At 53.9% G+C, this 27,272-nt stretch overlaps 1 protein-coding gene across 1 annotated transcript in view; it reads right to left on the reverse strand.

The window, feature by feature from the left end:
* Nucleotides 1-27,272, reverse strand: part of SIK3 (SIK family kinase 3) — a 59,122-nt gene that overhangs the window by 14,154 nt on the left and 17,696 nt on the right. Inside the window, 13 exon segments of the mRNA XM_030505665.1 lie at nucleotides 2,892-2,962; nucleotides 3,515-3,670; nucleotides 4,123-4,276; nucleotides 4,433-4,542; nucleotides 4,635-4,715; nucleotides 5,174-5,317; nucleotides 5,462-5,572; nucleotides 5,930-6,048; nucleotides 6,808-6,931; nucleotides 7,502-7,626; nucleotides 11,559-11,720; nucleotides 16,165-16,228; nucleotides 18,017-18,133. Coding sequence (XP_030361525.1) covers nucleotides 2,892-2,962; nucleotides 3,515-3,670; nucleotides 4,123-4,276; nucleotides 4,433-4,542; nucleotides 4,635-4,715; nucleotides 5,174-5,317; nucleotides 5,462-5,572; nucleotides 5,930-6,048; nucleotides 6,808-6,931; nucleotides 7,502-7,626; nucleotides 11,559-11,720; nucleotides 16,165-16,228; nucleotides 18,017-18,133 — 1,538 coding nt within the window.

The following is a 27,272-nucleotide window of genomic DNA, read 5'->3' on the forward strand; positions in this document are numbered from 1 at the left end:
GGGACTCGCTGTGAGCAATGACCACTTGTCACAGCAGGGGAAGGTGCCCGAGGGCCACCCCAGAGGGCTGACCGGGGGGCAGAGCCTCCGGCTGCCCAAGGCGATGAGGAAGGGCGCTGGGGCGAGGAAGGCCGGTGCTCAGCCGGTCCAAGGGCGCCATCTAGTCCCTGCTCTGCTCTCCAGGGAGTTGGGAATCACCCGGCAAAGCCAGCGGGAACCCGAGCAGGGAGAGGGTCCCTTCCTCTGAGGCACAGCCCCAGCACTGAGCCTGGGCCTTCCTCCTGCACCGGAGCCCGGGGCAGCAGCCTGAGCTAAAGCACCCTCTGCACTGCACCTGAGAGGCTGCAGGACTCCCTCCGAGGACTGGGGAGCACACGGGGCAACAGCAGGAGCCTCTGCTTCAGCAAGGATGTGACCACGGCCACAGAGGCACACACTGCCCTGAGCCGCAGTTCTGGCTGCAGGGATGCCCAGAGCAGCTGGGGCACGGGGCCAGGAGCGATAACAAGAGCAGGGGACGAGCACTTCACCAGCTCAAGGCCAGTGGATGAACCCAAGTGGGTGAATGCCCACTTGGGAACTTAAACTCTTTCTGTTCTGGTGAACCATCTGGTAATGGTGACAATGATCACCCGGCCAACAACACCAGGGACATTAATGGGAGTCTCGCCTTCCCTCTTCTCCCCTGCTAAGGCTCCCTACAACTGTACCTGGTGAAGCACAGAAAAGCAGCGAGCAGTAAAGCTGTTGCCCCCTCAAAGCCTTCTCCTTGCTAGCTGCAGAAGCCACTTAAGCAGAAGAGAGCAAGTTAACAGAATGAAGAGTGCTTGGCCTTGTGGTAACTTGCCAAAGCCTGTGCCATTAGCTGTTTAAGAATCATTTGATGCAGGCGGGGAAAGTTTCCCAAAGAGCTTTACAGTTGTGGTTTGCTAAGATCATTTCATTTCAGACCTCCAGGGAACAATCCAATCATGAGCTCTAACAGCGGTTTGGGTGGAAGAAAGTTCCCCAAAGCTCAAAGGAGATGTGACTGTTCCTTGGAACACAGAGAAGATCTGCTCTGTTCTCAAGGTCAGGCTGAGAAGGGCAAAACCTGCTCACTGGAGGCTGCACACAGAGCAGTGTTCTGAGAAGCTAAATATTTGCATCTGTCCCTCATGCTAACACTATTTACCCTTCTCCTCTCATGACTACTGATGGGTTGCAACATCAGGGGGTGGAGAGCAAGTTAACACACAACCTGGACGGGGCTTTTTCTGGGCCATCTGGTGAAGAGGAGCACATGGTATGAAAGGGCTGAGGGCAGCAGTGTCGAGAGCAGCCAAGTGACCTATGGATGGGTCCAAGGAGACTTGCCTTCCAGTGGGAGCTCACCATTTCAGCAGCCTGCAGCCTACAAAATACTGTGGGGGGAGGCTCAAAGTGTTTCCAGCTGAGCTAATGCTTTAACACTCAACTGAAACCGTAGGGTTTAACATAGGAGAGGTGAAAACCTGCCCAGAATCAGATTTAGCTGGTTTGCACAGTCCGAAAGACTGTCCACCACCTGAGGTGGTGCCAGCAGACATCACAGGCCCTAAAATGACAACTTTTAACAGGCACGTAGGCAGCACATGTGTGTGCAGAGCCCGGGTGAGCACAGCACGCAGCCAGGGCTGACAGGGGCCGCTGCAGCCCCAGCGCCTGGAGCCGCGCACTGCTCATCTGCTCCGGGCTGTGACCTGGCCTCCTTCCTCTCCTCATGCTGCCTCGCAGCCGGGGCAGGTCACGAGCACGGACCCTCCCAGTATCATGGCTCAGAGGATGAACAGCAGCTCATGAAGAACCAGGGTCTGAGGCTACGCAGAAGACACAAGATGTGCTCTGGGTCAACTCTAAGGTAGGGCTGGAAGCGAGTTCTTTCATGTGCGCCAGGTTTGACTTCCTTGTGAGCTCAGGCAGCAGCTCAGCACACGCTCTGCACAGTCTGTCACTGCACACACCCACTGTCCAAATCCCCCCTTTGCTCTGGAGCCCTGGAAGGAAAGAGCTGGCAAAGGCTCTGGAGCACAGCATCCACCCGCCCCAGCGCTTCTCTGCCTGCAGCCCAGCCCCAGGCTGAATCCTGCTCCCGAGCGCAGCCCCTGAGGAACGCTACCTTGCTCGAGGTGGTGGCCTGTACACCCCGGGGGGAGTCCAGAAACGTGCTGGGTTTGAGGTAAGCAGCAGGAGCACTCCGAAACCACACTCACCACACGTAGTGCACCAGCCGGTTAGCAGAGAGAGACTATGCAAAGCCACTAAGAGAGTGTTAGCAAGGACAAGGTTAGTGTTCTCATGGATTGAGAAAGTACAAGCATCTTCTACCCGCCTCCTAGTATGTGTTTGGAGCAAAGAGAACAGAAGTTTCCAGCCTGGTATCTAATGATCCCTTCCTTATTTTAAGGCTTACTGCTAAAATTAGCAGGTACCTGTATTTCCAGCAAGCTCACTTTGTTTAAGGCATCAGAGTTGGATGTTTACTGCATGTCTTGATACAAAAGCTGCATTGCCACCCAAGGCCACAGAAGAGCTCTTCCTACCTCCATCACTCAGCAGGGAGGGGTGAATCACTGAGCACTCATTTGCAGGTTAGTGTGGATTGCATGCTGGTGCACACTAAGCAAAGGAATTTAGCAGTTTCAGAGTTTCTGGAGAACCTAATGCTCAATTAGCTCCCCACTCCTGGGGGAAGCCAGCTCTGTAAGCACCTAGCAGTGTCAGAGGAGGAACTGCCTACAGCAATCACCACCCACAGACCAGGAGGAACGTTGAGCCTTCGCTGGAATCAACACTGTTGCCTGGGAGGAGGTTGCTGTGTTTTTTGAGCCTCTTGGAGGCAGCAAGGGCAAATGTTAACAGACAGGAGTTACCTCTGCACAGCTTCCTGATCCGGCTCCCCATCGGAGCTCTCCTCATCCACGGGGGTGACAGCCGGGACAGCCTGCGGACAGGAGAGAGGCCATGGGCTGCAGAGAGCGGCCACGTGGGCCCATCCACACCGCCCCAAACAAGCTCTGACACGGGTATGTCAGCTCTGCTGCAGCCCCCAGCACCAAGAACCCCTTCCAGCACTCCTCCCCCAGTCAGCGCTGCCTGTACGAGGCTGCTGCTCTGTTGGTGCTACCAGGAAAAGTCATTGATGCACCAAGGGCCACAGAATGCGCATTAACACCCAAGATGGATGTTTCAGCTTTCTCCAGGAGAGCAGCAAAGGAGAAGAAAAGCCCCCATTTGAAAAGGTTCACATTTGTCAGCTCCAGAGAGGGATGCACCTCAGCTGCTAGCTGCAGGAGAGCACAGCAACTGACCCACATGGGGACAGAGCACCCCACTGCTCTGGAGCGGGGGAACCTGTGGGAGCAAACAGGCACGCTCCTGCTTCCAGAGCTTCCAGGGAGCTACAGACTGAGCCCACTGCTCCCGTCACCTCTGCCTCAAGGAGAAGGTATTTATAAGCACACCACCAACTCTCTCCCTTCCTTTTGCTACTTACTGGTGTCATAGTGACGAGGGGCGAGGGACCTCGAGGGCGTTTGAGCAGCTGCTGTGCGTGCAGCTGGATGTTGGCTCCGCCGTCGGACGCCCTGCGCCCCAGAGGGCCCATGCCATTCAGCAGCTGCAGCGTGGGGGGCTGCAGCAGGGACTGCTCCTGCAAGCACAGACAGCACGGTCATCAACCTTCCTTCCAGCACCTGAGCCCCAGCCACAGCCCCAGGCACCGGCAGGGGAGGAGACAAGCCTTCTGGGCTTCGGGAGAGATGGAGGAACATCAACATCTCAGCACTGACATGGGCTGGAGAGAGACCACATCAGTGGAAAAGGGGTGTTTAACTCCCCATTTCCCTGCCCTCCTCTGTAGCTGCCAGGCAGGCTGCAACGTGCAGCCCCAAAGCCAGGCAGCAGCCCTGTTTCTCCCCAGCCCATACTGCAGTGTTCTTTCCTTCTTCAGCTTTTTAAAGAACCAACTAGAATCACACCTAAAGACACACAGCAAGAAGGTACATTTTGAAGCTTATGTAGTCCAAGTAACTGGCAAATGGAGGAAGTCTGAGCAGACACCTCACCCCCCCCATGCTTTGGGGCACATGCAGGGGTCAGTACCTTGTACTCCAGCTGCCCCGTGGGCTGCAGGTTCTGCCGAGGCAGCACGTTGTGCATGAAGTTCACATTGGGTGTCACCTGCAGGAACGGAGCCTGAGGAGTGACACGGGGGAAGCCAGGCAGGAGCTTCTGCAGATCCTCCATGACCTCCGTCCTGTGCAACCACAGTTACAGAGGGGAATTAGCAGTGATGTGAGGAGGACCAGCCACAGGCCCAGCAGGATCTGCTTCCCTTCACAAAAAGGCTTCTTACAGCTCTCAGAAGGGTTCCCTTGACCCCCCCATCAGGGAGGTAGCGGCTGATACTAACCGTGGGTCAGCTACTCCAACTGTGTGCCTTCTCATGGAGAGGTAGCGGACCAGAGCTTCAGGTGATGGCTCTTCTCCTTCATCACTGTCCAAGTTCATCGTTCCATCGGTCTGGGCAGGCAAAACATTGGAATGATGAAATACAAAGTGAGGATCAAGCTAGGGGACAAGAACTTGCAGGGGTCATCAAGGGTGTACCTCACCTCCACAATCTGGTTTTCCGGGTTGATGAGCTGGACTTGGGGCACGTTGATGCTCATGGTATTGCCTGTCTGTTCTGTCTGCTGAGCAGAGATCAAAGTCAGAAGACATGAAGCATCTCATACCCCCCCTTTACAAGCACTGCTGGATTAGCACCAGTGCACAGAACTAAGCACTTGGGAGGTTAGCCTGGAGCCAGGGAAGATCTCTTTATTCTTGATTCTCAAGGGGTTGCCAGCAGCACAAATTGAGGAAGCAGATGGCACAGCAGTCCTGGTCTGCAGCCTCTACCTCCTAACCAGCAACCCTCCCCTTGCCTTCTCTTCTGTCCCCAGGAGTCTGAAGGGTTCACTAAGCCCACATCCAACGAACAAACTTAAGTGCAGGATTATGGCACCCTGACTACACACGACACGCTCAGACAAGGGATGTTTTGATGCTCCTGCCAGGACGAGGACACCCAGAAGCGAGTCTGGGTTTAGCAGGGAAGGGACTGGCTGGCCTTCCAGGGCTGGCAGAACAGCACACGAGGGGGAGCTACCTGGATGTTAGCAGAGGTGGGGAAGGTCATGGTCCGTGGTATACTGGGAGATGCTGCAATGCGCAGGTTCTTGTGCCTCTTCAGCCGGTCGCAGAGCAGGCTGTAGATTGCACTGTAGTGATCATAAGCATCGGCTCTTAATGACTGCAAGAGGAAAGGGAAAGAGGGCTCAGTTCCTTCTGCCAAAAACCAAGCTAAAGCTCAGCTGCCAGAGGCGATGAGCAGCAAACCCAGCCACGGATCTGCCACAGAGGCAGGCAGGCCACGGCTGCCGCCGCAGTGCCGTACCTGAATGGTGCGCTCCTTGTCCAGCCCCATGTCTGCCATTGCCAGCAACACGTCCTCGTTCAGCGGCTCCAGCTGCCTCTCGGTCTTCAGGTGCTGACACTCTGCTATCAGCTGCAAGAGCACAGACACAGCTCAGCTCTGACATTCCCAAAGGCACACTGATGAGTCACGGCGCTCTGAAAACCAACACACCAGGCTCCGGCAGCAAGCTGGCACGAGCTTTGAAGGCTGATGGCACACCAGCTCCAAATCCAGTGCCTTAGGCTCTCAACGCCAAGGGAAACGCACAGAAATCCATGCAGATGAGAAGCAATGTGGAAAGCCAGACCAAGAGACACAGAAAGCGGAAGGGCAGCACACCAGCACCCGGAATGGGAGTTTAACAGCTGAAATGAACCCCACAGCACTATGTGCCCATGGCAGCCTGGCAGGCACCGAGCACACCCCGCTCACAGCCCAGCTCCTCACCCTGTCAAACTCGGCGTCAGCCTCCCCAAGCTTCATCCACTTGTGCTTGCAGATCTGCTCCATGGAGAGCCGCTTGCTGGGGTCCAGGACCAGCATGTGCCGGATCAGATGCTCACATTCTGCAGGGGAAGAGAGGCCGGTGACCGCGGGGAGGGACACAAGGGCCAGCGTGCCTTTACCCTTCATGTGTGCTGTCACCTGCTGAGGCTCTCCCTTCTTTGGGCTGGGACCTAAACTTGCTTTAAAAGCACTGCATGTTTCAGGAAGCATTTTCTGCAGGAAGACAACCTCTTCCCCAAGCAATGCGGCAGGAAAGGGAGCTTTCAGCTGGGAAGCTCCACACAGCCCATGTGAAATCATTCCTTAACCTGACAGCAGGCAACCAAGAACCGACATATGACTCGTGCTTAAGTGGAGTTGGTTTTCTCTGCGAATTAATCACACTTTTCAAACCCAAGATTTGTTACTAAAGCATTTGCAGGAACAGGACACAGACATTTGTCTCTGATGGGGCTATTGCTGGAAATTCACGTGCCATAATGCTGTAAAAAGCTTCTTGTATAGTGAAAGCCTCTCCATTCCTCAGTCCTTCCTCCATTTTTAACTTTCACATTTCCCAAACTTCAGGAGGAGCGTATCTCTGCTAACATTTTGCTGTGGTTTGCCCAGTTACATACATGAAAGCTGAGATTTTAAGTAAGAGTATGTTGGTTTCTAAATCCTAGCTTCAGACCCCGTTTTAGCTTATGCTCCAAACCACCATCCAATAGACACACTTCCTGGCAGCCCACCTGCCTGGCACATAAACCCAGTGTTCTAGTGCAAGTCCAGTGCTGAAGGAAGGTGTATCAGAGGTGACCAGCACGGGCAGCCCTTACCTGTGGACATGAAGAAGGGGATGCGGAACTTGCCGCTGAGCACCCTGGCCCGCAGGTTCTGCAGCGTGCTCCCGTCGAAGGGCAGAGCACCACACACCAGCACGTACAGCACCACGCCGAGGCTCTGCACCCAGCACACGGCAGCAGCAGCAGCGGGGAGAGACCAGGACACAGTGGTTAGCCGTGGGGAATGGCGTGCAGGGACAATAAAGTGATGGTAAAGAAACTCCCATTGGCACGGCCGCTGTTGGCACTTCAGTGGGAAAGGCCGGGCTGCAGGCAAAGCAGAGCTGGGGCCACAGAGACCATCCCGAGCCCCTGCACTAAGACGCTCTCTGCAAAACCCTCCTGCAGCAGAACTGGGGGCTTCCTTTTCCAGCTCTGCCAGGTGAAGCCCTCCCGCAGGACATGCTCTGCCATTCACAGCACTGAAGTGAACCATATTCTTGGGAAACTCGATTAAAATGCATTTCTGGGCAAGGAATATTTTTGGCACTATGTCTCCCAATAAAGAGAATGTGTGACATAGCAGCCAGAATAGAAATATAGAGCCAGTTTTATAAAGCATTTCTTCAAAAACCATTATTTTTTGCCATATCAGGGGCTTCTCTCTGAGACATGTACTAAATAGGAAGGAAAGGCAAAGAAACAGAGTGAAAATGAGATCAAGGTAAGAAAGAGGTGCATCACATACCCAAATGTCAACCTTCGGCCCATCGTACTCCTTGCCTTCAAAGAGCTCTGGAGCAGCATAGGGGGGGCTCCCACACCAGGTTTTAAGCAGCTGGCCAGGGGTGAAGATGTTACTGAACCCAAAATCTGAAAGGACAAAGAGAAGTGATTAGAGGAACATGATCCACTCCAACTGTCCTAATGAAAGGGTATTTCAGTCACTTGCTGAGCCTAAAGTCACCTTCAATCCTGTAACAGACCTGATACAGCAGAGAAACAGGAGAGCAGAAGAGGCAAGAAGAGTAAGAACAACACTGAAACCACCTGGACAGTGCAACTGCTCTTTGTACCGAGCCAAAAGTTGCCCAAGTGCTAACAGTGGCACTTCAGCCTATACAAACCATCTCAACAACCTGCTGCACAACATGCACTGAAACCATCCTGCTTCTGCTCAGCCTTCAGCTTCACAACCTCCTGAGGGCCAGGGCAGCCACCAGCAAGGACAGAACGTGGACAAAGGGAAAACAAGTCAGGAACTTTGATTTTCCAGAAAGCACCACACGAGATGGAAACTGTGGTTACAGTGGGCAGCTCTACAGAGCCAGTCACATCATCCACCAACAGCAAGCAGCAAATCCTGTAAGAGATTTTCCTTACAAAAAGAAAGAATCCTCTCTAAATCCCTTGCTTTTTCACCTCAACTGAATAAGAAAAGCAAGTGGGCAGTCAGAGAGGGGCCTGTGTCCTGTGACCAGGATGCCCTTAGAAGCAAGTGCCTAAAGGTTATGTGCAAGGAGCCCATGTGTGTGCCAGAAGAGTGGCAGCAGGAGGGCAGTGACATTAACACACACAGACGTTTGCCATGGCATTTGCACCAGCAGCAGCCCCTCGCTGCAGGATCCCATCAGGAATGCTGGAAAACAGGGGCCATAAATACTCACTTGGCGAATTCCAAGTGATTAAACCAAAAGGCATCGTGGCAAAAACACACGGTGCAGCTGCAGCAAGTAGAAATCTCTTATAAAGAGCTTAACTTTGACCCCTCAGTGGTCAGCACTGCAGGGACCTGGGGTAACACCCAGCTGAGTGCCAACCTGTCGGTGAAACACAAGGTCCCAGTGCTGTGCATGGAGATCTGGACTGAGAATGTGCGTTTTAATCACACAAATGGCAAAGAATACCCGAGATGCAAAAGCACAAAAGCTGTCTTCCCCTATCTTCAAATAAATGCACATGCATCTTGAAGATTCACCTTCGGTTTTAGCTGCTTATTTCTCCTCAGTGCCTTTCATCCATGCTCTACAAGGTAAGGCATGCATTCTTTAGCCATTGAGAAAGGTTTGTTCTCCTAAATCCCACAGGAGGCATGGAAACTCCACTGGCACCCCACGGACAACACAGCAAGCGCTGAGCCCGTGCTCCCAATCACCGCATTCCTCACAGGATGTTCCATGACCCACTTTCAGGTGACTTTCCTCTCCTCCTCCTTCAGGCAGCTCCTGCAGAGCCCAGCGGAGCCCCCAGCCCAGCTCCTGCCAGCCTGTTCTGGTGAAAACAGCAGGCTTGCTAAGAGCCTCCAAACACATGGGGGAGAGGGGTTGCAAATCCCCAGGGAGCAACCAGGTCTCATCCCACAAGCAGATGCAGATGGAAAAGGGCATTTTTGAGGAGCAAGGTGAAAGCCACCATGGTATAGGGAAGCATTTAGAAGAGCAGCTCCATGCTACAGAAGCAGACCCAGTCCCTCACGTTTCCATAGAGGGGAGCTGGCTCCAGCATCTGCACCACGGGCACTTCATCCTGGGAAGGCTGCAGGCTCTTGCAAAGCGATGCACAGCCATGCACAGATGACATTCCCCTGCAGCCCTAGCCCAGGAAGGCCTGGGTGTTTAGCAATCATCTCAACTCCTGGCTGAACTCTCTGCCTGGGAACACAAGTGATCCCACTGCCAGAAGCGATTGACTCAGCCTCTGAGAAGGTACACTGGAGAAAAGGCATCCATGGGAAAAATGAGCGTGAGGGCAAGAGCGCTTCTGTTCCTGTTTATGGAAAACTCGTGTAGCTGCAATCAAACACCCCAAACTCCAGAAGTTCCCTCGCAGTCAGTGCTGAGTGAGAACAGCAGCGCTGACCCCTCCAAGGCTGCTGCACCGGCCTCAAGGTGCCAGCTACTAACACTGAGTAAGGGCTGTGAAGCTGCAAGCAGAGGTCAGCAGTAGCTGCAGGAAACCTGCACGGCCGGCAGCCCCAAACGGAGTTACACACCCCAGCAAAGCTGTGCACAGGGGCATGAGGAGCAGCACAATGCCGCAGCCCCAGCCCATGCCACCCTGCCTCGCATCGCCCCTCAGGGTACCAGCGCTGCTGCAGGCCCACCAAGAGGAGCCTTCAGAGGACACTCGAGGGGTGTCTATAGCTTCCACCAGCTGAGCACTAACCACACGGTGAGGGGGTGAGTGAGGACCTGTTAGCAGGTTTGGCAGTACGGGGCTTGGTGCACTTCTGCCCTGTTTATTCTGGGAGCTCTGCTGAGAGAGATCAGTTGCTGTCACTTCTTTTTTCTGCTCTCAAAACAATGCAAGAGCTGGTGTCAAGTTGTAATTGATGAGTTGGAGGGACAAAACTTGGTACTCGGAAAATCCTCCACATCAATCAGCTTTTCCAGGCTACTTTTCAACTCGCTACGACATCTTCTTGCCAAGTAAAACACTGCCACCACCAGGGTGGGAGCGAGCTTCCAGAGCCCGTTCCGGGAGCAGAGATTTGGAAGGAAACCAGTTTCCAGCTCCCTTAGATATAAACCCCAAAGTTTCCACCCATTCAGAGCGTGTCAGTGTGCTCCCGTGGGCACTTGTGCAGGAAATCCAGCCTCCACCTGGCTTAGTTTTTAACTTCTATTTGCTGGCTCCCTGCACACGGGTTAGATTTTAGCCCGTGAACACAAGATGGCCTCAAATCATTAGTGCATCTGTTTGCACAAAACACACGCCACAAAGTGCTTCGTCAGCAACAGTGCCTCTTGCTCATCTTCTGCTCGCAGAGCAGCGAAGAGCAGGTTACCATCCCCGTGCCAAGGAGGACATGGGTCACACTATTAAGCGTCCAGAGGAAGTGTCAAAGCCCTTCGCTTCCTTCCCCATTCCCTCCTCGCAAAGCAAGGATGAGAGAAACCCAGGAAAGTACTGACCATCTGACTACAAACCCAGTGTTCAGCTCTCATCTAACACCTACAGATGGTACAGAAGAGAAAGCAACAGAACGAAGAGGGCTGTTTCCTCTCTCCACCATGGTATCAAGCTGGACGAGTATTCCCCAGATCCCAGTACTAAAACTGCTCCAAGACTGAGTTCTGTAACCCTAAGCACTTTTCTTTTCCCCCTAAATCAAGTTGCAAACCCTTGTCAAAGGTGACAAGAGGATCACAGACATGCAGGGCTGTGTCTGTGTCAGCCCAGAAGCTGCCCAAGGTGCAAGCTCATGGTAAGGGCAGTTACTAGTGAATAACCCGAGTGCCCAGGGAACACTGGGAGCAGAGTGCAGGGCCTTATCTACCAACGTCAGCTGCTCTCCTGCACGAGCAGAGCACCCACAGCACCGGGGCTGCCCTCCTGCTGACCAACAGCGCAGTGTAATGACTCCCAGAGTGCCATTTCCCCTTCACTGCTCTGCCATGAACACTGCCAGCCCTGCTGTGCCATTCTTTATCTCTCACCCAGCCTGACCTGCTTCAGAGAAGTCCTAAACTGGCAGCAGGACTCAAAACAAGGTCAATGGTTCAGTATTAGTCTCGCCCAACACCCAGTGTATTGGAACACCACAGTATCTGTAGCTGCATATGTGCCTATGAAGCCAAAGCTGCTTTTTTTCCTTTCTATTTTGCACTACTTGCAGGGAGATATAAATCTCCTGGCTACAACCTGGCAGTTCCAGCTCTGGGCAGCAGGCCACACCGAAATCCAAAGCTTCCTTTAGCTGCACTGCGTTTCCTTCGTTGTGAATACCTGGAAGCAGCCAATGCCTCCATTTATTAACTTCTGAGAGCAGCTGCCTTCCTCCCACACCACCAGGCTGAGCTCACCTGCTATTTTGATGTTGAGGTTCGCATCCAGGAGCAGGTTTTCTGCCTTCAGATCTCTGTGGACAATATTGCGACAGTGACAGAAGTTGACAGCGGCCACGATCTGCTTGAACTTCCTCCGGGCTTCCTTCTCCGCCATACGGCCGTGGGCCACCAAGTGATCTGCGAGGGATGGAGCGAGGAACAAAGTGGTTACTCACACAGGGGCTCCTCACACGCCTCTGGTGGGCAGCACAAGGGTGGAGATGGGGAACAACGCGGGCACCAGCCTGCTTTCCAGGCTCCAGCACCAGCCGGGCGCTGCTGGAGCTGCATGGGAAGGACCCAGCACACCACTGCCACACCAACCCCTACCTGCGCTGTGCCCAAGCGAAAGGCTTTAAATTGATAAACCTTCCTCTGTGTTTGTGCTTGGATTGCCCCGACGCAGGGGCAGGACCTTGCACTTGGCCTTGTTGGACACGGGCTCACTGCTCAAGCCTCCCATTCATTTCACTCCGTGAACTGCCCTAAAATAGAGGGCTCGATAGAGACACCCTGAAAACAATGAAAGCCCATGGCTTGTGAAGGCTTCTCCTCAGGAGCTGGTGTTTTCCCAGTGCCCCATTAGTTCCAATACCTGTGACATAACTGCCTGACAGTAAACACTAATTAGTGAGCTCCATGAGAGCAGCTCTGCCGGCTCCGGAGCCAGCCTCCTCCTCCCGGCTCCCTGCTCGTGTTGTGCAACAGAGTGAAGCTGGTTTGCAAAGAACGTGTCAATTCGGTTTTCTTCGTCAGATGAACTCCTTCCGTAAGCAAATCTGAAGCGGGGCCAGGGGAGGAAATCCATCACCAATCCCAACATGACCCTCAATTCACCTGCTAGGAAAAGCAGCATTTACTCTCCCAAACAGCCCCGTCGTATTTCATCAAGTCAGTGACAGGGTCATAAATTTCCCAGTCTGTGGAGCTGGGAGGCTCATGAGCAGAGCGGAGCCAGGGCCTGCTCCAGGTTATCCACTGCCACCCATCAGCAGGCACAGCTCTGAAGAAGTCAGGGGCATTCACACTGTTCATTGCGCTTGAATGGGGGAGCGCAGCCTGCCGATACGGCAGAGTGCAAGGCTCCAACCTCCCGACATTCCTCAAAGTATTCCCAAGGTTCTCCTGCAGGCAAGGAACCAAATGCACCGCTGCAGCAGGAGTCTTTCTCCATGGCTCTCCAAGGGTGGTTTTGCCCAGCCCAGGGTCAGTGGTCCACACACAGAGACGTTCAGTTGTCCCTCTTCTGCGCCAGCCCAGCTTCGGCTGCACAAAACGTCTGCTTGGGTTCGGCATGAAATCCCCCTCTTCCCAAAGAGAAGCGAGTGGAGCCGGTCCCCAGGCCCTGCACGTAGGCACAGCACTCACAGACCGCTGACATTTCTGCCCAAGCTCCAGAGGAAGGCCAGAAACAATGAAGCTACAGAATACTTCACATACCACCAAGGGCAACTGTATGCCAAAATTAACCATTGCGAGCTTAGCCTGCAGGAACCTCGCGTGCAGCAGGGGTTACAGGGATGACCTCGCGCTCAGCTGGGAGGCAGCACGCTGATCCGGAGCACAGCCTGGCTGCTCTTGTACTTCTGGAGCACCTGATGCTGCTCTCCGCATTAAAGAGCCCCAGTAAAATCCCACGCTGAGGAAGCAGCACCTTCTGGTCAAGCGACAGGGCTGACACACAAGTTTCCACTCTTCGCCCCTGGACAGACTCCTCGTGCTTTCAAGTTGTTTTCTGTGTGGAAAGCAAACGCTGCCAAAGCTTCACATCTCCTCCCTGTGGTGGATGAAGTCACATTTCCAGTGTACTTGGTGACCCTGTGATCCCAGAAGCAGCCTGACCTTGCAGAGACTGGTACCACGTTGTTTGAGGCATCCAGAGAGCTGAGGACAAGTGGCGGAGCCGAGGCAGAGGCACAGCCAGGCTCACCACATTACCCAGACAACAGCACTGAGCTTTCTGAGCACTTTTGTCAATCAAGTACCCACGTTCTGGTGAGGACTGCAGATTATTTACAGAATCCATAGTAAACAGCGGAAATCAAACCAGACTTTCAGACTATGTTCTGTTTGACCTCCCAAGAAGGACACTCGAGGGACCTGGAACAAAGAGCACCCTCTGTTTAAAAGGAGCCATCCATTTGTTGGTAATGTCAAACCAGCGGCTTAACCGCACGCAAAACATGCACAGGGACAGAAATAACAATTTACATTTTGGTGCTTAACCCCCAGCAAAAGCCAGGCTCCTCCTGGTCCCACACACCCTGCGCCAGGCAAACAGTGAGTTATCACAGGGCTTCCAGGAATCAAACACACTCCATGGCTCTGCTCAGCCACCGAAGGAGCTCTCAGCTCCTTCCTGGCAATTCAGATACACAGGCTGCAAAGCTCTCCCAGGTGACACCCCAGAGCTCGACCAAGGAGACAGACAAGGCTCCAACCAGGCTGAAACCAAGGCCGTTTAGAGAAAGTAGGATTCCTTAAACTGCAAATGCCAACCTGTCTCACTGCCTGTGTAATCCTGACAGCTAAAGGGTACAGTTTAAGCCCTTGGAAGTTTTCAAAGCACCAAGGGAAACAACTCAGATTTGCTTCTAACAACCACCTGCAGCTCAGGAAAGGATGACTGTAACGCAGATGATAGGAGCGCCCAGCCTCACACCACATCCAGAAAGCTGTGGTTGTCAGCCCCTGCCCCTTGGGCAGCCCAGCTTTAAAACCTCAGTCGTGCGGATGTGAGGAGGTAACTGAGAAAAAGAGCTGAGACTCTGCACAAGAGAGGGTTCCCCAGTCACAAGTGCTCAGAGAAGCCCGTGCTGCGACAGACCTTCTCTCCACAACATGAGGACGTGAGATTCTTCAGCACAGGAGATGCTAATGACTGCGAGGAAACCTTCCCGAAACGGGTTGCTGCTTCCTCCCTCTAAATTGCTTCCGCTGGTAGAACAAAGTCCTAATGGCTCCTCAGGAAACCCTGATTACAAAAAGCTGAGACTTCAGTTTCCCCCTCTCGGCTCTAACCACAGCGCCTGAAAACGCTCAAACCTGGCCTGGGGGGCTTTGGTGTGGAAAAGCCTCTCTGCTGGTACGGAGCTGGCTGCTCCCAGCTACCCACAGGATAAATGCTGGGCAGTGTAATGGAAATTAGCCATGCTAATGAGCTGAATTTACTACAGCATGAAGTAGTGCAGAAAGCAATTAGCTTTGCACTTCGGCTCATGGAGAAGGCTATTTTTGTCAGCAAGAGAATTCATTCCAAGTTTGTATATGAGCTTGCACATAGATCCGCATTTAAAAAAAGATGAGCCCATCGCTGCCAAACGCAACAGAAGAGGGAGAAAGTAAGAAGTGATTGATGCTCTCCTGGGGTGATCCGCATGCAAGAGAGCTCTGGGACACATTCAAGTGACTTTGCTGCACAAGGCAAGAGGAGCCTCACAAGCCTCCGGAGCTGCTGCGTGTCCCACACCATGATTCATGTTCGAGGAGACAACTGGGAGGCTCAGCTGGAGGAAGTCAGGTTTCCACAAGGCCATCCGCAACATCAGCTGCCGCCTGCTTCTTCCTTCAGCTGCCACCTTCTCAGAGAGGAAGCCCAAAGGGGATGGACAGCGTTGGGGAGAAGCCACGACAACCATCTACAGAGGTACTGAGGAACTGGAAAACAGCTCAAGTTGTCTTTTCCTTAACTTGGGGCTTCTCTTGCTTCACTAAGAGCTTCACCTTTTACTACAAGGCAGCCTCTCTTGCAGCAAGGTGAGGTCCTGACGTTGAAAGTCAATCTTCTGCAGCGGCTCGAGGACAAGGAGGAGAGCAGCTCCATTCAGCTGACAGGCTGTATGTGACTGTCCTCCCAAGGACACTGCCTGGAAGCAGACTGAAGCCAGCTCCAGTCAGGCACAAAGGATTTCCCCCTTTCCTGCATCTCACACGGGTTAAGCTAGCACAGATCCCAGTATTTCCATCTCTACAGGTTTTCATACTGGTCATGGCAATAAAACAAACACACGAAGCAATCAGCCACCAGTTCTTGCACTTGTGCTGCACTTACAGTCTTTTCCTGTAAAGAACAGCTTCTGTGGTCAAGAAAGCTCAGCCAAAACATTGTTAGCAGACAATGGAGTTGCAAATGGATGTAACTAACACAGGCTAAGATAACATCAGGTATCCAGAAGATAAGAACATGCATGGCTCTGAGAACAGAACACTGCAGAGCCACAGGACTGCCTGTTTCTTTGAAAGCCACTAACAAACACCGACGTTTCCGCTGTTGTCAACAAGCTTCACACAACTTGCTGGAACCCGGTGTTCAGCAACGCTTCCAAACCCAACCAGGTGACCATTCCCAACATCTCTAATCCCAGAGTGAGCACCGAAGGAGAGCACCACCTGCCAAGGAAAGCCAAGCAAGCAGCAGAGGTAACGGAAGGGATCATTTATTTCTTTACTCCTCTCAGCAATGGAAAGTTTTCAGGCTGAAGGGCATCTCTCAGCTGCAGCAAGAGAGCGTGGCAGCTATTTTCAGTTTACTGGAGTTGACCAAGTGCATTATCTGATTAAAGAATGTAGTAAATGTACTTACCAAATATTTCCCCTCCACTGGCGTACTCGGTCACTAGATAAATCATCCGCTCCGTCTCCATGACCTGGGCACAAGGACAGACAAGGGACACATTAAGGACACTGCCCTCTGCAAAAAGAAGCGTGGCTAAATAAGAGTTGACCCTTTCTGTACCACGTGTAACTGCTTTCATTCAATCAAGACTATTTCTCTCCTCTGCCTTAGAGCTGTGCCAAGGAACAGACAGGAACTAGGGCATACAGGAATCAAATGGCAAGTTCTGAACAGTGACGCTGTAACTGAACACACTTCACCTGCGCCTTCCTCCTCTTGCCTTTGCCCTCCCTTTACTGTTCGCTCCCCTGGGAGAGTTCTCGGGGCACCACCAGGGAAGCAGTTCACCTTCCCCATTACCCAGGCCACTGCCGGCACTAAAACCACCAACAATTTTGCCAAAGGGGGAACATTCACTGACTCGAGAAGTGACTTTGGGACGAGCCAAGACCCATGAGACACGAGGCAGAGCAGAGGCTTTGCTGCAGGGAGCCCGTGTGCTTCAGCCAGGTACCACCCCGCTTTAACACCCGTCTGCAGGAGCCTGACAGGGCAGCGGGGCTGCAGCAGCCCAGCGTGCCAAGGCCTCCAGTTCATTCCCGAGCTGGCGATCCAGAGCCTTTCACGGCGAGTTTGAAAGTGCCATTTATTCCAGATTCCCAGTGAAAAGCTGTGAAAGGCTCCGAATCACCAACTCCAGGGTTTAGTAGTTTGGTATCTAAAAATCAATGCCACTGGAAGCCCCAGGAAGATCAGCCAGGTGGGACACCGGTGGGTACTCTTCCCTCACCTTAGCAAAGCCAAGCCACAAGTGTCACCTGCTCAGTGTCCCACCAAAAACGATACATGGAATAAAACAGGCTGGAAAAGGGGTTTATTTGTAAACAACAACAAAAAGCACTCAGGAGCCCGTTTGCAAAGCAGCATTCCCCAAGTACCCTCAGAACGCTGCAGTTCTGCAGTGCCTGCTGGAAGCATCTCACACTCTGCGGTTGGGCCTAAAGAGCTAAACATTAACCTCTGTCACTTCTACTTGGCTTTAACTCCTTGGAGTCCAACTAAGTGCTCCCATCCATCAGGCACAGATAAGAAGCACGCTGGGCTTAACACACAAGAGGTGGTTCTAGGGAATGGCCTCCAAAGCAGCATTTCATGCTTCACCAAGGGGGTGGCCTCCTTTATCCCTCTGCTCCCACCACTCTGGTGCTGTGTGCGTGTCCCTGGCCTGCTGCAACCTCCCCGCTGCTGTTTGATCGTGCAGTCAGAGGGGCACCACAAACACGGGCTAAGAGGCAGCACACGTGGGTCGTGCCTCTGGTGGTTCTGTTTGCACACCAGGAATGACAAACAAGCTGGAGAACAAGTCTGCAAATAATATTCCAAAGCTTCTCTGCCACTATTGATCCCCTTCCAGGAAAGCAGGGAGCGGATCAGTGAGTCCTTGGGCCACAGGGTGAATGGGCAGGGAGAGGAGAGCAGGGGAGCTGTGGGCTCATCCTGCTGGGGGTGAGATTTACTCTCTCCCTTACACTGAGGAGGGGAGCCCGCATCCGGTTTCAGCTGGGAGGCTGAGAAGCACACAATAGCCATAAACAAATGGCAAGAGCCCAGCCCGCAGCGGAAGCATCATCTCCCAGAAAGAGGAGGATCAGCCACACTTTCCCCCTGCTCCCTTAACCAAAGTGCTCTGAGACCGTGGAAACATAAAGGACTTTCCCAGTATTTCATGCAGGAGAAATAACCCTAGAGAAAGCACTACTACACAGTGTAAAGCTATAGCACAAAGGGGTAGAAAACACACTGCGGACAGTGCTCCTACCTGGTATAACCTGATGATATGTGGGTGGCAAAGCATCTTCATGATCTGAACTTCTCTAAATATCTTCTTCAGGTTCTCCTCATCCAGCTGGGTCTTATCGATGATCTTTATAGCGACCTAGGACAAGGGCAGAGCAGGAGAGAGGTTACCGACCCATTTTCAAAAGCAGGCCCTGCACGTAAGACCTGCTGTGCTGAACAGAATACACAGCCCCTGCCCCAGAAAGGCTCCGAGCAGCCCCCCAGAGCCCAGCACCTTGCCACGAGGGGGGCAGGAAGCAAAGCTGCTTCCTGCCTCTCGGGGTATTTTCCCTCCAGAGGGCACCTCTGTGAGAGCAGGGTGCAGAAGGGTTTTGGGCTCTTGCCTGTCACCACAGCACACCATGTTCATGGGGTACCCAGCACTGTGCTGCAGAGCAGGTTGTTTCTGAGCTCCTGGGTACGCTTCAAGCAAGCCCAGACGTTTGTGTTTGCTCCAAGGAACCCGTTTCCTAAATCTCATCACCCAGCTTCACTCTGTGGCCTCCCCATTGCCATGGTCACCCACTGCTGCCCCAGCACCAGCCCAAGAGCTGCAGTGCTGTGACACAGGAGCAGGGATGGAAGTGGGGGAGTTCAGGTTTCTAACAATTGAGGTATTTATTTATCTATTGTAAGCCAGAAGTGCTCTGTAACACCACACTAACCTAGTTTAAACAAGCCTAAGTGCTTCCAGTCAGCTGCTCTCCAGCACTGGAGACTTCCTTGCTTCTCTTCCCTCTGCCTTCCCTGAGCATCCTTCCCCGGCACTGGCAGCTCCCAGCCCTTTGGGGCACAGACTCCAAATGGGGAGAGACCCTCTGTGCTGGTGCTGCACAACCAGAAGTATGTGACCAGGAGCCCAAAGCCCAGTTCCAGAAGTGCCTCGCTCTGAACAGCCCCTGGTGTGCACCAGGGACAAGGACAAGCGCTCTGTGCGCAGGAGTGTGCCACGGCCACCAACAAAAACCACTGTGGCACCCGCTCCAAAACACTCCTCCTCCTCCTCCTCCTCCTCCAGTGCCAAACCCCAAGTGCAATGCTAAGTGATGCTCCAACAGGCACGGTGCCGCTTGGAGACAAACAAACAAAGGGATCATCAGGGTCTTTAAGGGAACAATCTGAAGCACGTGAAAATTAAGCTTCATTTTCTAGGCTGAAACCCTTGCCAGGGGAATAGCTGCCCCGTGTGTGAGCACAGCGCAGACCCAGCGAGGCTCCGAGCACAATAAGCTGTTTCTTTCCTTTGAAACCTCTAATTCAGAGCAACAGGAACGGTTCCAGGCTCTCAAGTCAGTGAGCATGCTTCCGACAGCAAGCGCTGTGCTGAGCGGAGCCAGGCCTGCCACCGGGCACCAGGCACGGTGAAGCGGCAGCACCGGACCCACACGTTAGTGCTGCCGGGCACTAACGGGCAGTGAGTGACGGGCTGAGGAGCTGCTGCTGCTCCTCGGGGCTGAGCAGCCTCTGCTCGGGGTGCTCTGCACCGCACAGCTCCGCGGCCAGCGCAGGAGGGGACTGGGAGAGCTGAGAGCCAGAGGGGGCTTGGGAAGCACCCACTGTGTGCTTGACACCAAGGATTATCCCTGCAGGAATGAGCTTTTGTAAAGCTTAAACTGATGCATGTGTGTATATAAAAAGCTAAAAGGCACTTCCTCAAAGAGCAGATCCAAAATGTCTAAGAGACAGGAGTCATTTTCAGGCATAAATACATGAAAACGCCACAGATCTGGAGTATTCCAAAGCTCCTTACTCATTTCCCAGCTCCACATTCACCCGAAGGAAATCTCATTTCCCAGCTTAATTATATGAGTGGAGCTGACACTCACGGCAGAGTTCAAGGTGTATGGAACATCTGACTGAACACAGCCCAGTGGGTAGGGCCGCACAGAACCGAACTGAATCACTCTGGTTTTGTCTCTGGTAACGCGGGGAGGGGGAGCCAGGCTGCTGCCCCCCTGCCTGCCCCACGCCTGCCCCCTCACTCCACCGGGGACTTTACCCGTGGTGCAAAGGGACACACACACCAGCCAGATGTCCCCATGTGAAGGATCTTACTGTCAGTTCAGCCAAACATGTCCTGGAACAGACCGAAACCCTGCGGAGAGCCGAGGAGGGACCTGGCCCTTCTGGAGAAGTTCCTTCAACGTGTTTTCATCCCGTCCAAACGCCTCCAGTGACTGATGTAAGAGGAAAGGTAAAAGGCTCCTGAAAACCCTGGGGAAAGCACCTCCTGCTCCGCTTTCAGGAAGCTCGGAGCTTCCCCACAAATGTGTGAGGGTGGAAGGAGGAAATCCCCACACGGGAAAGCGCAGGGAATTTCAGGGCTCCATCATATTTCCAGGTGTTTCTTCTCCTGGAAACACTGCTCCGTGTTTCCTTGCTCCTGAGCTGTGTGTGTGCCAGGCAGGAGCCCGGTGAGCAGCAGGGCAAGCCTGAACCACGGATGTGTGTGAAAGCAAAGGGGTGGCTGGGGAACTAAAGGAGTGGCACTGAAACGCTGGGAGGCCAGAAGGGCACGAGCAGGTACCCCCAATATCGGGGTGTCCCACTGCATCACACGGGAACTCACAAGGGGGAGAAGTGACATTTCAGGCCCAAACACCCCAAAATGCTCCCAGATGTGAACACCAGGACCCCCCACGAGCCCAGGCTGCCCCTTCTGCCCCAAGCATCGACCCTTTTCTGCATCCCAGCACATGCAGCCTTTGCCTTTCCTGCTCTCAAACACACAGGCTTCTCCTGAAGCTCACTCAGTATCACTAGAAGCAAAACTGCACATTCCTGCTTTGCCCCAAGACGCCAGATCTGATAACGTGGAAGCCACCAGGATGAGAAGATCACGGCACGGGTGAGAGGCTCCTGGAGGAGGCAGGAGTCCTGATGGAGGGCAGAATGAACATTCATATGGACATCCTGTTTATGAGCCGAGCGTGGCTAATATCCCTGCAGACTTCCTCGAATCCGCAGTGCCCTGCCAAGAGGAGGGAAAGGAACTGCCACTTGCCCAGGAGGGCGGCAGGGCAGGAGAGCACAGGCACCGTGCTCAGTACAGGGATGGGGAAGAAAGGGGGCAGGAAAGTCTGTTTTCATGGCACGGACCCACAGAACAGTGCCTACCTCCTCCTGTGCAGTGAGCACAGGGAATAGCTGAGCACCCTGTCCTAGGCTAACACCTATGACTTCATGCCACACATTCGCTGGGATGCAATTATAACTGTAACTGAACTATAATTAAGCTTTCCTGCATGGATGATCACTCCATAAAGAAATCACCTTTTCCACTTAGTTCGGTTGTCTCTGTAGCAGCTTCACTTGAAGCCAGGAGAAGCCCCACTTCTTTGGGAAGAGAGCACGTGAGCAGCCTCGTCAGTAATCCCTACACAAGTGGAATTGGGCCAGGAAGCGTTGCCATAAGTCAGCAATTGATCTCCTCAGTGTAACAAGAGCCAACAGATGGCACCGGCAAATTGACTGCACTGAAAGAAATCAACATGTTGATTTAGGAGAAACATTTCCTACAATTGTTCCGAGGCGTCCTCCCGCTCCAATCCTGCCCGGAACAGCCTGGCTGAGCAGGCGCTGCGTGTGTTCTGCTGCGGAGGAGCATGGCCATGCGGCTGCTCCCCACTTACTCCACGAGGGCACAGGGCAGAGCACAGGAGAGGCTGGCTCTGGAGCAGGTCTTTGGGCTGCTAAAGGAGTAAGGCTGGAGAAGGCCACTCTGAAGGCACAGGCAGGACCTGAATTCCTTCTCCATGCGCAAGTGATGCCAGCGCAGCACAGCAGCCCTCTCCCTTCTGTCCACTACAGCCTCGCCGGGTGCTGACGTGAGCGGTCAGAGGGCTGACAGCACAGAGCTCCTCCTTCCAGCCGCTCCTGCCTGCCAGGGACACTTGGGGAGCTCGGAACACGGCCCCTTTGGATTAAGCAGCTGCTGGAGGGGTGAAAACCACTCCGGTAAGCAGATACTGACCCTGCCTTTGGAGAGCTCCGGTACCAGAGAGCGGAGTCGGGACAGAGGGGGCAGACGAAGGAAAAGCTGCTGCAATGCACCTATGGAGGGGCTCTCCCGCTGACCCACACCACACTGCAAGCACAGGCAGAAGCTGATCCGTGTATGAGGGACACTTCAGTGGCACACGGGCACAGGGCTGTGACGAGAAGCAAACATGAACTCCAGGCTGCCGAGCACCGTGTCCCCTCCCAGGAGCTGTCGCTTTGGGTGCCACTTGTCAGCAATGCCACCTTTGCAGATGCTGCTTGGGGGGCAGAGGCACATGTTCTGCAGGCTGGCTGTCACCACAAGCCTGCCTGGGTGCTGAGGGGCACTCAAAGGGATCACTCTGCGTGTAAACAGGCAATCGGTACAGGTTTAACTCACAAGAAGACACTGAGATGTGCTCTGATATTCTCAAACACCCAGACAATGGCCTGTTAGCAGGCCAGGGAGGCTCCTCTCAACAAGCTCCCAGCCAAACGAAGGCATCTTCCCCTTGGAATTAACCCACCAGCAGACCCCCCCAGGGAAAGGGATGCAGCAGATAAACCCAGACCCTTCTGCAGCCAAAGTGGGGGCTTGGGAGGTGGCACAAACAAATATTGGCAGCGACTGAAAGCAGGAAACTGTGGACCAAGATGCATATAGCAAAGTGTGTTTGCTCAGGAAGGAAGTTATCACCGTGTCCACATCCCTCTGCAGAATCAATGCAGTGACTTGTGCCTTGCACAAGGCGAAGAACACGCCGACGGTGTTTTGGGAAAAGTCAATACATGCAAAGCCCTGGGCCTGGTGCAGTGTTAATGCCCTGCTTGTGAGCGCTGTGCTCTGCTGTGACCCTTCCCCGATCCCGGGGGAATGGGGCTGGATTTCAGTGCCAGAAGCACAGACCCCACATTGACGCCTGCAGCTCTGCTAAACCCAGTGGGGACAATCCCAGCATTCCAGGGCATGTACAAGTGGATGGAGCCGAGGGCAGAGCACAGGAGTGGGGCACATTCACACAATCCCCACCTCTTCTGAACCCCTCCAGCTTTACACATGCCCTGTTTACACTGCAACTGACCTCTCCATCCTCTCACTTAGCACCCTGCTACAAGAGGAGGAAACCCTCCAGCTGACAGCTTCAGCTGATGCTGGTGCCAGTGGTTTCTTTAGTTCAGAAGCCCTATAAAATCACTGTAATGCTTAACAGATGCAAGGGTGAGAACTTCACAGGGGCCAGAGCCATGGATCAGAGGTGGTATGGAACATTATTTCTTTATCCCAGGCAAGGAAAAAGGCAAACTATGCCCACAAATGTCAGCCCACAGTGATGGCCTATGCTACTACATTGAAATACGCTCACAGTCATGGAAAACTGCCTGCCTGCTGATGTGATTTCATTGAACTCCTTCATAGGAATACCTAAGAACCAGTATTAAGCATCAGCTGAAGCCTAAGGGATAAAAGCTCAGGTAACAGGCAGGTAAAGGCTCCTGTCTCACTAATGCTGGACCCCCCAGCCCAGCTCCTTGGTTTCTTTAAGTCTCACTTCCACCTCCTGCTCTTTGATCTAACAAGAGACTTTCCAGGGCAGAGATTGAGATCTCCCAGAGCAGCACATGCTGTGACCCGTTCACAGACCTCACACTGCAAATGAGGCCACTATCTGCTCAAATCTGAGCTGAGCTGCAGGTGTCAAACACAGCACACACGTTTAATGCAGCTTTTGCTTGCAGCATCAGTAGTCGCAGCGGCTCTGATGAGGCAACGCAAGTGCTCTGTGGGTTTGCTGGAGTGAAAGGAGTGAGAGCAGGGCAGCGAGCACCGCTGTGGTTGAGCCCTGTGCTGTGCAGACAGTGCTGCAGCACCACCTCCACGGGTCCTGTGCAAACAAAAACCATCCTGGCACTTACTACACAAAGACTGCACTTGCTAATTAAAACCGGTTGCTGAATGAGCTCGGTTAAACTAGTGCAGGGCTTTATGGAGGAGCATTTACATGGATGTAAACCCCTTCACACATCAAACGGGGCATGAAGCAGCAGATCCTGGTCACGTAAGCCTGGCTGTGGTGTTTAAGCCTGGCTGTGGCGTAGAGGAGGCTCAGACCAGCAGAGCTGAACAGGCAGTTTCTGCTTAGGCCTGACCAGCCTCTTGCTTATGCTGCAGCTCGGCCTCCCAGCACCCTGCACACAAGCAAAGCCAAGAGGGGAACCAAAGCCTGGAGGGACACTTGCTCATCTCGGTCCCTTTCAGCACAGGTCACCCTCCATCGCAGGGCACCTTCAAACTGGTTCCTTAATCACTCTCCACCCATAAAGTCATTCAGCAGCTGAACTTCTGTCCAAAGCAGCAAGGTCGGGCCATGCCTGTGCAATGTGGCACCAACCTCCTTTTCAATGGAGGGGAATGGAGGAAAGGCCTGGGGAGACGCAGTGCCAGCACAGGATGTTCCTGCCTCTCCCTGCCCCGTTTCCCATCAGGTAGAGCAGCGCACATCGCTCTCCACTGCATGGAGGAGGGGAAGCACAAAGCAGCTCATGTGCGCTCAGCTCCGCACCTCGGCAGCGATGGGAAGAGCCGAGCATCCGAGCGGGATGGCACAGAGCAGGATCCTGCAGGAGCCCGGCCTGCCGGGAAGCACGGCAGCAGGAAGGGGAGGGAAAGCTGCTGCCGAGGAGGAGGCTGGAACACCCTTCACAAGGAGAGCTCGGCCCCATGCCCTGCACACGGTCAGAAGAGGCTGCTACTCCCTGAGGGAATACCTCATCCTCGCTCCCATCAGACACGAGGTGAGCAGCCAGCTCTCAACAGGCAAAGAGCAGCAGCTAGCTCTTAATGACAAGAGCAACACGCACACAGTAAGGGCGGCTCTGGTTCAGCTCCCCACTCTTCCACACAGCACAAGAAATCCCACTGCTGTAAGCGGCCAACAGGAAAAATAATGGCAATGGATGAGGATGTGCAGCAGGGCCACAGGGAGCCTTTGCACTGCCTTCCAGCTGATTTCCTGAGGCTGCTCAAGGGTTAAAGCAGAGCACTTCTGGAAGATATTAGGCACTGATGCCTTGGCTTCCCTCCTGCACACAGCAACAACCTCCAGAGGAATCTGTCATCCCAAATAACAATCCCTTTCACTCACCCCGAGCGCCCGCTCCCTGCGCCTCGCCACAGCCCCAGCGGCGGTGGCTCCGTACGGGGCTGTGACACGGAATCCTGCCCACATTCCAGGGAGCAGGCTCTGCAGCACACACAGCGCTCCGCATGTGCACTTATATTCGCTGCACTTATGTTCTGAAGTGCAATAGCTCCTGGTTAAATAGGAAGGCTGTAGGAACACTATCACACTGGGATCACAAGACCATCTTTAGAGGAAGTCTAAAGCAACGGCTAAGATGGAACTTCATCTTCCATCTGGGAATACCTGTCAGGGTTAGGTCTGTTCTATACCAAAGTCTGTCTGCTTGGATATTCCAAATAAACCACAGAGGCAGCACTACAGCACACGCCTGCAGAAGGGGGAGTCATGCTGTAATACTGCCACAACTCCGTGACTGCCAAACCCCAAACTCTTGGGGTATCCCGGGAATCACGGGCACTTCTCAAAGGGTCTGCAGGCAGCTCAGCTCCCACGACCCCAGTGAGAACACCAAACACCCTACACCGAGGAACCAGCACTGAGCAATTGCCAGCTTCACCACCAGTGACAGCACCACCTCTATTGCCGAGGTTATTCGAAGGTGCTGAATGCTTTAGCGCTAGAGGAGCTGGAGCGGGAAGGGTACAGCAGGATACAGCAGAATGCCAGCTCTGGATGATGCACTCGAACCTTCAGAGGCTGCGTTTCCAGCAGATGGCAGTTTCTATGGGAACAAACAAGCAGCATTCCCGTCACAAGATGCCTCACTTGGAGAGGCACACACAGGGTCCCGGCCAGGCTGCTCCGCACCGGGAATGCCGAGGGCAGCGTGGGCCTGCGGGCTGGTGTGTACCCCCTGCTCAGCACGGCTCTGCTGGCCACAGCACCAGGGTATACCCAGCAGCCCGCCCCACAGCTGCTTTCCCTGGGGACACTCTTCCTGCCCGGATCCACGTTCCTCCTGGGAGCAGGGCTTGCCTTGTGAGCAGTGCTGGTGCCACGACCGAGCTGGCACAGGGCAGCCGAGATCATCCCACCTCTGGGAACAGCATCTGGGAACGGCACAGCAGCGTCAGGAGGAAACACACCGTGCGGGACAAGCACTTCTCACCCTCCCTGCCAGATGTCACATCTCATCTCCTCTCCGCACCACTCATCCTCTTCCCCCCCAACATCTGCAGGCTGAGCACTAACAACTGCTGAAGCCAGTTGGAGCCTCTCAGAAAGGCTCCTCAAGTCACTGCACAGCATCAGGAAGATGCTCTGGCTCAGGTTATCAGCTGAGGCACAATGATACCCGATATGCCCACAGTATTTGCAGTACAAAGCCCATGTGGTGCTCCAAGGAGCCGGGTGCTGTGTGCACATGAGGCACCAACGCATGTCCCATCACATAAACTCTGGTTCACATCTATAGGACTAAACATCACCATTTCCATCAGGCACAAGACTACAGCAGAAAGCCATTCTCTTCCCAAAGCCATCACCTCTAGTCACTGCCTCCATCCCCAGGTTAATTAAAGCTCCCCCAATTAGCTGCTTTGGGGAGGGTTAATGTCACTGTCAGGACAACAGCGCCATACAGCCCTGGGCCTGAGGACAGCCGTGGCTGCCTCAGCTCCCCGCCGCACACAGGAACATTCCAACTCGGAGGTTCCAGCGTCACCACCCCTCACTCCAGAACTGTTATGAAATGAAGTGGAAATTTTGGGGAAGAGAAGCCAAAAGTGAAACTGAGGAATGCAGCCTTCCACACATTAACCCTCGGTGACCAGGATCAAGATCCCAGCCATGCACAGCCCTTTCCTCACCCCGATCCTGCTCATGCTTTGCAGCAGAAGCAAACCAGACGGTGCTGGTGCGAGCAGCACGGATTCGGGCAGGCTGCCCTGCCCCGTGCCCCTGCACCAGTCATGCCTCACCCTCTGCACTGACTCACAGACACGCACTACAGACATTGAAAGCAGTGACCTTAAAACCTCAACCCGGCCCCAGCAGCACCTCTGCAGGGAGGTGGCGGCACCCATAAAGCAGCACATCCAGGGAATGCCTGGCTGGGATCTCCCTCCACCACCGCTCATCCTGCCCTGCAAGGGACGCTGCTCGGGACACAGC

Source organism: Strigops habroptila, chromosome 17, assembly GCF_004027225.2.
Source record: "Strigops habroptila isolate Jane chromosome 17, bStrHab1.2.pri, whole genome shotgun sequence".
NCBI classification, from domain to species: Eukaryota; Metazoa; Chordata; class Aves; order Psittaciformes; family Psittacidae; genus Strigops; species Strigops habroptila.